This window comes from Nicotiana tomentosiformis, chromosome 5 (assembly GCF_000390325.3).
Source record: "Nicotiana tomentosiformis chromosome 5, ASM39032v3, whole genome shotgun sequence".
In the NCBI taxonomy this organism is placed as follows: Eukaryota; Viridiplantae; Streptophyta; class Magnoliopsida; order Solanales; family Solanaceae; genus Nicotiana; species Nicotiana tomentosiformis.
In genome coordinates, this window is record NC_090816.1 from 88,237,599 (window position 1) to 88,247,420 (window position 9,822).

General features: G+C 41.6%; 1 protein-coding gene across 1 annotated transcript; it reads left to right on the plus strand.

Moving 5' to 3' along the window:
• Positions 1-2,406: 2,406 nt before the first annotated feature.
• On the plus strand, positions 2,407-4,084 carry LOC138892741 (uncharacterized). The gene is made up of 3 exons (XM_070176477.1): positions 2,407-2,648; positions 3,469-3,763; positions 3,860-4,084. The coding sequence occupies exons 1-3, from the start codon at positions 2,407-2,409 to the stop codon at positions 4,082-4,084; spliced, it is 762 nt and encodes a 253-aa protein (XP_070032578.1).
• The last annotated feature ends 5,738 nt before the right edge of the window (positions 4,085-9,822 follow it).

Below are 9,822 nucleotides of genomic sequence, written 5' to 3' on the forward strand. Positions count from 1 at the left end.
GTCGTTTTGCTTTCTAGATCTCCGTTCCCCTAAATAAGGCTCACCATATGTGCTTTTATTATTTTATGACTTGCGAGGATGGATAGTTCGGGTTTAAAAGGGTTCGGATTGAAATCGAAACACTTAGTTTCTTGTTATTGGCTTTAAAGGAGCTAAGTTTGACTTGGGTCAACATTTCTAGTAAACGACCTCGAAATCGGGATTTGACAGTCCCAATAGGTTTGAATAATGATTTTGGACTTGGGCAGGCGTTCGGATCAGGTTTTGGGTGACCCGGGAGCGTTTCAGTGCCTAAAAGTTGAAAGTTGGTTTATTGAAGGTTTTAAAGTTCTTTAAATTTGGTTTGGAGTAGATTTTGGTGTTATCGAAATCCGTTTGGGATTCTGAGCCCAGTAATAGTTCCGTATGGTGATTTAAGACTTGCATGCAAATTTTAGTATCATTCCGAGTAGTTTAAATATGATTCGGCTTGTTCGGAGCAAGAAGGAAGAACTTGAAGTTCATAAGTTGATTCGATTTGGGTTGGGGTGCGATTCTTAGTTTTGATATTATTTTTCACGTTCCGAGGATTTGAGCGAGTCCGTCTCATGTTTACAAACTTGTTGGTATGTTTGGACGAGGCCTCGGGGGCCTCGGGTGCTACTCGGACGTTGCATGGATCGAGTTATAGCTCAAAAGGGGCTGTTGGTACACCAGTTCTGGTGTGCCCGCACCTGCGAGCTTTTGGCCAGAGGTGCGATCCCGCAAGTGCGAGATCTTGGACGCAGAAGCGGTTTTGGCCATTTGTCCAGTGGTCCGCAGAAGCGGAGGAGCATGCATAGAAGTGGCCTCGCTTCTGCGATGAGAAGTCCCGGGGATAAATTTTAGGGGTTGGGTAATCACTCTAATAGTTAGATTATGAACTTTTGAACATGTATTGATTAATTTACACAACCTTTAACTAGTTTTGGATTGTTCGACACCGAGTTGAGTCTTTAGAGTGAATTTGAGGTCGGAAAGCGAGCTTTGAGACAAGGTAAGTCTCTTGCCTAACCTTATAAGAGGGAATTTACTTCATAGGTGATTTAAATTACTACTTGCTTTAAATTGTTGGGTCTACATACGCACGAGGTGACGAGAGTCCGTGCGTAGCTACTAATTATGCTTATGTCTAGGTAGTGTAGGACCCAAATCATGAAATATTTGTAATATTTGCACCCTACTTGTTAATTAAAGTGCCTAAATTATATTGGAACTTGATAGAGGAACTGTAAAAGACCGAATTTCACTTACTTGAGCTTTGGCGGGTTACTTGACCGTTAATAAAAATTGTGCTTCTTCGTGTATTAGCCTTGTAATAGCTTTTAAATTGAATGTTCATAAAGTATCCTCTCTTCTTGTGGAGCGGGCCGAACGTCTCGGCAGTAGAATAGATGCATCTATGGTTCGTGCCGCTCGACCCTCGGCAGTGTACACATTATTCTGGATCGGGCCGTACGACCTCGGCATAATAGTGCGTAATAATACTCGAAACTTAATTATATTTGATATTATTTTATGGTCTGAGAGGTTAAAAATTATATATGTCATAAACTGACTTGGGATTTACCATTTGTGAAAGAATTATTTATTTCCTGCTTGTTATTGAGATATTATTATTATTTACATAAACCATGCTCATTTAGAATTTTTGTATTTTTATTATTATCCCCCTCGTCACTACTTCTTCGAGGTTAGACTAGATACTTATTGGCTATATGTTGTTTATATACTCATACTACACTTCTGCACTAACCGTGCAGGATCTGAGGCAGGTGCATCTGGCAGTCATACCGGCGCGTACCCCCGTTACCCTGAGGCCTAATGGTGAGCTGCTTCCTGAGCCGTCCCGCAGCACCTAGAGTCTCCCTTTTGCACTTATTTTTCTATCTACTTTTATTTCAGACAGTAGTTAGAGTTTTGTATATTCTACTAGTTGCTCATACACTTATGACACCAGGTCTTGGTACACATACTAGTGGACTTTATGGTTTGGAGTATTTATATCGCTTTGATTGCCACTCAGTTGCCTTCATTTTATTTATTAAATTTTTTACTCCTTAATTTCTTAATAAACAAAATCTAATTATTTGGTAACTTATTAAAAAGAGCAATCATATGGTTAGTTTACCATTGGCTTGCCTAGCAGCGACGTTGGGCGCCATCACGGCCTATAGGAGAAATTCGGTCATGACAATATGGTATCAGAGTACTAGGTTCACATTGGTCTCACAAGTTATGAGCATGCCTAATAGAGTGTTGCGGATCGGTACAGAGACGTCCGTACTTATCTTTGAGAGGCTATAGGGTGTTAGGAAATTACTATTTCTTCATCTCCTATTGTGCAGTTGATGTTGTGCTAAATATCTTTCTCTTATTCTCTCACAGATGGTGAGAACGCGTGCGGCAGATGTAACCGATCATGGAGGAGCTGCTCCCCATATTGCTAGAGGCCGAGGCAGAGGCCAAGGGAGGGCTCCAGCTCGTGGTAGAGGACGACGACATCCTAGAGTTGTTCCAGTCATGCCACCAGTGGATCTACTAGAGGATCCTATTATTGAGGAGCAGGGCGAGGTGCCTGTAGCAAAGCCAGCCCCGGTGGATTTCGGGATTCGGATACTCCAAAGATGGTTTTTCGGACTAGATATGGCCATTATGAGTTTCTAGTGATGTCCTTCGGTTTGACTAATGCCCCGACGATGTTTATGGATTTGATGAATCAGGTGTTCAGGCCATATATTGATTAGTTTGTCATTGTCTTCATTGATGACATTTTGATCTACTCGCGTGTCATGGAGGAGCACGAGCAACATTTAAGAGTGGTGCTTCAGACCTTGCGGGAATAGAAGCTATATGCTAAGTTCTCCAAGTACGACTTCTGGTTTGATTCTGTGGCATTCTTGGGACATGTTGTATCAGGAGAGGGTATTAAGGTAGATCCCAAGAAGATCGAGGTAGTTTAGAGTTGGCCTCGTCCTACCATAACGACCGAGATTAGGATCTTCTTGGGGTTAGCAAGTTATTATCGTCGGTTTGTGAAGGGCTTTTCATCTATTGCAGCACCTCTGACTAGATTGACCTAGAAGGGTGCTCCATTCCGATGGTCCTATGATTGCGAGGCGAGCTTTCAGAAGCTCAAGACCGCATTGACTTCATCACCGGTATTAGTGTTGCCTTCTGGTTCAGGGATATATACTGTGTATTGCGATGCTTCACGTGTTAGTTTGGGTTGTATCTTGATGCAGCAGGGGCGAGTTATTGCATATGCTTCACGCCAGCTAAGCCCTATGAGAAGAATTACAATGTACATGATTTGGAGTTGGCCGCGATTGTTCATGCTCTAAAGATCTGGAGGCATTATCTTTATGGGGTGTCCTGTGAGGTTTACACCTATCATCATAGCTTGCAGCATTTGTTCAAGTAGAGGGATCTCCATTTGAATCAGCGCAGGTGGCTTGAGTTACTAAAAGATTATGATATTACCATCCTTTATCATCTAGGCAAGGTGAATGTAGTTGCGGATGCCTTGAGCAGGAAGGCAGAGAGTATGGGTAGTTTGGCATTCATTTCAGTAGAGGAGAGGCCACTAGATTTAGACATTCAGTCCTTGGCTAACAGACTTGTGAGGTTGGATATTTTAGAGCCCAGTCAAGTTCTTGCATGCATCGTCGCCCAGTCTTCACAATTCGACCAGATCAAGGCTCATGAGTTTGATGATCCGTACTTGTTGGTTCTCCGAGAAACGGTACTACCAGGTGGTGCCAAAGAGGTTGTTATCAGTGAGGATGGTGTTCTGCGACTCTTGGATGCTGTCAGTGAGGATGGTGTTTTGTGACTCCAGGGTCGCCTATGTGTCCCTAATGTTGATGGATTGAGGGAAAGGATTCTAGAGGAGGCATACAATTCTCAGCATTCTATTCATCCAAGTTCTATGAAGATGTATCATGACCTGAGGCAGCATTATTGGTGGCGGCGGATAAATGACATAGTTGAGTATGTAGCGAGGTGCCTTAATTGCCAGCGGGTTAAGTACGAGCATCAGAGGCCAGGTGTCCTACTCCAGTAGATTGTTATACCTGAGTGGAAATTGGAGCACATTATTATGGATTTTGTAGTTGGGTTGCCACGGACCTTGCGGAAGTTTGATGCAGTTTGGGTCATTGTCGACAAGTTAACCAAGTCGACATACTTCATTTCGGTAGTGACCATGTATTCTTCAGAGACATTGGCCCAGATTTACATTCAGGAGATTGTTCGGTTGCACGGTGTGCCTATCTCCATTATATCAGATAGAGGCCCTCAGTTTACTTCGTATTTCTGGAGGGCAGTACAGAGTGAGTTGGGGACCCGGGTAGAGCTCAACACAACCTTTCATCTGCAGACCGATGGATAGTCAGAGCGGATAGTTCAGATCTTGGAGGATATGCTTAGAGCATGTGTGATTGACTTTGGAGGGTAGTGGGATCGATTCTTGCCTTTGGCCGAGTTTGCGTACAACAACAGTTATCAGTCCAGCATCGAGATGGCTCCATTTGAGGCTTTATATGGTCGGCGATGTCGTTCGCCCATCGGATGGTTTGAGCCTGGCGAGGCTAAGTTATATGGTACTGATTTAGTGAAGGATGCCTTAGAAAAGGTAAAGTTGATTCAGGAGCGACTTCGCACAACACAGTCTAGACAGAAAAGTTACGCGGATCAGAAGGCACGTGACTTATCATATATGGTGGACGAGAAGGTTCTCTTGAAAGTATCGCTGATAAAGGGAATCATGAGGTTCGGGAAGAAGGGAAAGTTGAGCCCAAGGTTTATAGGTCCATTTGAGGTGTTGAGACGGGTTGGGGAGGTTGCTTATGAGCTTGCTTTGCCTCCCTGTCTATCGGGAGTTCATCCGGTCTTCCACGTGTCTATGCGCTGGAAGTATCATACCGACAGGTCGCATGTGTTAGACTACATCACAGTTCAGTTAGATGAGAGCCTAGGTTATGAGGAGGAGCCAGTTGCCATTGTTGGCAGGTAGGTTCGCCAGTTGAGGTCCAAGAAGATTTCTACGGTAAAGGTTAAGTGGAAGGGTCAACCAGTCAAGGAGGCCGACTTGGGAGGCCGAGGAGGACATGCGGAACAGATACCCACACTTATTCGAAACTCCAGGTATGATTCTAGACCCGTTCGAGGACGAACGTTTGTTTAAGAGGTGGAGAATGTAACGACTCGACAGGTCGTTTTACTTTCTAGATCCCTGTTCCCCTAAATAATACTCTCTGTATGTGCTTTTACTATTTTATGACTTGCGGGGATGGATAGTTCATATTTGGAAGGGCCTGGGTTGAAATCGAAACACTTAGTTCCTTGTTATTGGCTTTAAAGGAGCCAAGTTTGACTTGGGTCAACATTTCTAGTAAACGACCTCGAAACTGGGATTTGACGGTCCCAATAGGTTTGTATGATGATTTTGTACTTGAGAGTGCGTTCGGATCGGGTTTTGGGTAACCCGGGAGCGTTTCGGAGCCTAAAAGTTGAAAGTTGGTATAATGAAGGTTTTAAAGTTCTTTAAATTTAGTTTGGAGTAGGTTTTGGTGTTATCTAGGTCCGTTTGGGATTCCGAGCCCAGAAATAGTTCCGTATGGTGATTTAAGACTTTCACGCAAATTTTGGTATCATTCCGAGTAGTTTAAGTATAATTCGGCGCGTTCGGAGCAAGTTGGAAGAACTTGAAGTTCATAAGTTGATTTGATTTGGTTTGGGGTGCGATTCTTAGTTTTGGTATTGTTTTCCACGTCCCGAGGGTTCGAGCTAGTCTGTCTCATGTTTACAAAATTGTTTGTATATTTGGACGAGGCCTTGGGGGGCCTCGGGTGCTACTCGGACGTTGCACGGATCGAGTTAGAGCTCAAAAGGGGATGCTGGTGCACCAGTTCTGGTGTGCCCGCACCTGTGAGCTTTTGGCCACAGGTGCGAGCCTGCAGGTGCAAGCTCTTGGACGCATAAGCGGTTTTGGCCATTTGGCCAGTGGTCCGCAGAAGCGGAGGAGCATGCGCAGAAGCGGCCTCGCTTCTGCGATGAGAAGTCCGCAGGTGAGAGAAGACCGCAGATGCACTCCACCCTCCGCAGAAGCGGGAGCCCATCTGCAGAAGCGGAGTAAGCCAGCCTGGGCTAGGACCGCACCTGGGATGACTTTTCAGCAGGTGCGACGCCACAGATGCGTCCCCAGGTCCGCAGAAGCGGAAATGCTGGAGGCAGTGAGGTCCTTTTAATACAGGACTTAGGCCATTTTGGAGCTCTTAGAGAGAGAGCTTTACCTAGCTATTGGAGATAAGTAATTTCTATCTAATGTAAGTTAAATACATAGATTATGGGTAGATTTTAACATGAAAAATTGTGAAAATTTTGGGTTTAGATGAAAAACCTAGGTTTTGTTAAAAAATGGGATTTAACCACGAAAATAGTTATGGAATTGGGTGAAAATTATATATTTGAGTTCGTGAGGTTATGTGTAATAATTATCTTCAAATATTTCCGAAATCCGGGCCCGTGGATAAATTTTAGGAATCTTCCAATTGGGGTTGGGTAGTCACTCTAATAGTTAGATTATGAACTTTTGAACATGTATTGATTAATTTACACAACCTTTGACTAGTTTTGGATTGTTCGGCACCAAGTTGAGGCTTTAGAGTGAATTTGAGGCCGGAAAGCAAGCTTTGAGACAAAGTAAGTCTCTTGCCTAACCTTGTAAGAGGGAATTTACCCCATATGTGATTTAAATTACTATTTGCTTCAAATTGTGGGGGCTACGTACGCACGAGGTGAAGAGAGTCCGTGCGTAGCTACTAATTATGCTTATGTCCGGGTAGTGTAGGACCCATATCATGAAATATTTGTAATGTTTGTACCCTACTTATTAATTAAAATACCTAAATTATATTGGAACTTGATAGAGGAACTGTACAAGACCGAATTTCACTTATTTGAGCTTTGGAAGGCTACTTGACCGTTAATAGAAATTGTGCTTCTTTGTGTATTAGCCTTGTAATTGCTTTTAAATCGGATGTTCATAAAACATGCTCTCTTCTTGTGGAGCGGGTCGAACGCCTCGGCAGTAGAACATATGCATCTATGGTTCGTGCCGCTCGACCCTCGGTAGTGTATACATTATTGTGGATCGGGCCGTACGACCTCGACATAATCGTGCGTAATAATACTTGGAGCTTAATTATATTTGATATTATTTTATGGTCTGAGAGGTTAAAAATTATATATGACAGAAACTGACGTGGGATTTACCATTTGTGAAAGAATTATTTATTTCCTGCTCGTTATTGAGATATTATTATTATCTACATAAACCATGCTCATTTAGAATTTCTGTATTTTTATTGTTAGCCTATAGTAAGTGTCGATGTCGACCCCTCGTCACTACTTCTTCGAGGTTAGACTAGATACTCACTGGGTACATGTTGTTTATGTACTCATGCTATACTTTTGCACTAACCGTGTAGGATCTGAGGCAGGTGCATCTGGCAGTCATACTGCCACGCACCCCCGTTACCCTGAGGCCTAGTGGTGAGCTGCTTTCTGAGCCGTCCCGCAGCAGCTAGAGTCTCCCTTTTGCACTTATTTTTCTGTCTACTTTTATTTCAGACAATAGTTAGAGTTTTGTATATTATACTAGTTGCTCATACACTTGTGACACCAGGTCTTGACACACATACTAGTGGATTTTATGGTTTGGAGTATTTATATAGTTTTGATTGTCAATCAGTTGCCTTCGTTTTATTTATTAAATTTTCTACTCCTTAATTTCTTAAGAAATGGAATCTAATTACTTAGAAACTTATTAAAAAGAGCAATCATATGGTTAGTTTACCGTTGGCTTTTCTAGAGGCGACATTGGGCGCAATCACGGCCTATAGGATAAATTGGGTTGTGACAGTGTCTTGCACTAGTTTTTACATGAATATATAAGGAGCAGTGTATATGAAGAGTTGTATTCTGGAAACTTGTAATAACTCCTTGTATTCTCAGCCAAATCATAGTATATTAATATATTTTCACGAATTCTTCCCAACGATGGATCTCCTCTACAGTTTTCTTGAGTGATTTAAGTCTAAACAAAAAAATACAAAATAAAAATTAAAATGAGAAAATAGAAAAATTCAAAAACATATCTTTTATTTTCCTTAGGTAGTAATAATCCCCCGTGATTTTTCTTCGTACCTCGGTTCTTTTACATGGGGTATAACTTGAACCAGGTAGTAGTAGTAATTTTTATTTTGTTTTTATTTTATTTTTAGAGTAGTACTTAGGAAATACAACACCAACAACAACCCCGTATAATCCCACTAGTGGAGTCTGGGGAGGGTAGTGTGTACGCAGACCTTACCCCTACCCTGGGGTAGAGAGGTTGTTTCCGATAGACCCTCGGGTCCCTCCTTCCAAGAACTCCCCCACCTTGCTCTTGGGGTGACTTGAACTCACAACCTCTTGGTTGTAAATGGAGGGTTCTAACCACTAGAGCAACCCAAGGAGAAGAAATGATGTGATTCACATCTTTTGACTTGTTTGATGGTTGTATACTTAGGTTTTGGCATGTGTTTCACCTTCCTTTAATTTTAAATATATAATGATACCTTGGTAAAAATGAATATCATGTGTTATGATTCTTATGTATTGTTTGCTTGACTTGTGTTCACTTTGTGCTTTATGCTTAATATATCACTTGACTTTGTGAATACTTGTTTGATTGAGAGTCCGAATGAAACTGTCATTAAGGAGTCATGTGCCATGTGTGAAGTGAGTAATTTGCATAGTCCATGTTATTGCAATTGAGTGTAGAACTTTCATAGAATGTGAACTGAATCGAAATCTTAGGTGTTGCTCGGTTTGAAAAGTGATGTTAGGCTTTCTTTGATCTTTTTGAGTTTTGTTGCCTATCACAAATAAAATCATCCTTAGTTACCCTTTTGAGCCTATAAGTCTTTCTTTTGACACCCACATTACAAGCCTATCCCTATTTATTCTTAATTAAAACATTTTGTTTCTTAGACCTCTTAAAGCACTTGAATTGTAAAGAGAGCGCTAGAAAGAAGTAATGATGATACTCGGGGTAGCTTTTGAGTGGAACCAATAGAAGGAAGAAATGTGAACTTGTGCTGTAAATAAAAAACCATTAGCGGCAAGGCAAAAACACAAAAAGAAAAAAAAGCAAAAAAATGAATAAATAAAGATTTCTTATTTTTGCTAGTGGATGTGATCTGAAGCAGTGCGTAAAAAAGAAGGAAATATATTCTGGGGTGAGCAATCTTGTGATGATTGAAGTGGATTGAAGGAATTTTGCGCTAAAAGTTAAATACGTGATGTGTTAAAGTACTTAAGAGGGTTAACCACTATATCCTAAATATATCATAGCCGCCCGTTAGTCCACATTACAACCATAACAAAATCCTAGTTGATTTTGGACTGAGCGTGCCTATATTAATAGAGGTTTACATAATGGGCAAGCCTATGGTACCTTTTGCGTGCATATGACTTCTTTGAGAGAGTGAGTGATTTTCTTCATCTGTGTGAGTCCTTAAAATATATTCGATCATGTGGTTTGGATGTGTAGACTGCTTACTCTTTTGTTTTATTGTGAGGCACATGGTTTCACAAAGGATAGGTAACATTTTTAGACGTCTCTGTTAGATTAAGTATTCAAGCCTCGAGTGCATTATGACATTGAGTTAGTTTCCGAGGTTAGGATTGTTATAATCATGTTGTTCCTGTGTTGGATATTTTGAAATTGGGCATAAGTACGGGAAGTGTATTCTG

Coding starts and splice junctions, on each gene's coding strand:
- LOC138892741 (XM_070176477.1), top strand. CDS start 2,407: ATGGTGAGAACGCGTGCGGCAGATGTAACCGATCATGGAGGAGCTGCT. Junction 2,649..3,468: donor ATTCGGATACTCCAAAGATG/GTTTTTCGGACT, acceptor GAATCAGCGCAG/GTGGCTTGAGTTACTAAAAG. Junction 3,764..3,859: donor TGTTGGTTCTCCGAGAAACG/GTACTACCAGGT, acceptor TTGTGACTCCAG/GGTCGCCTATGTGTCCCTAA.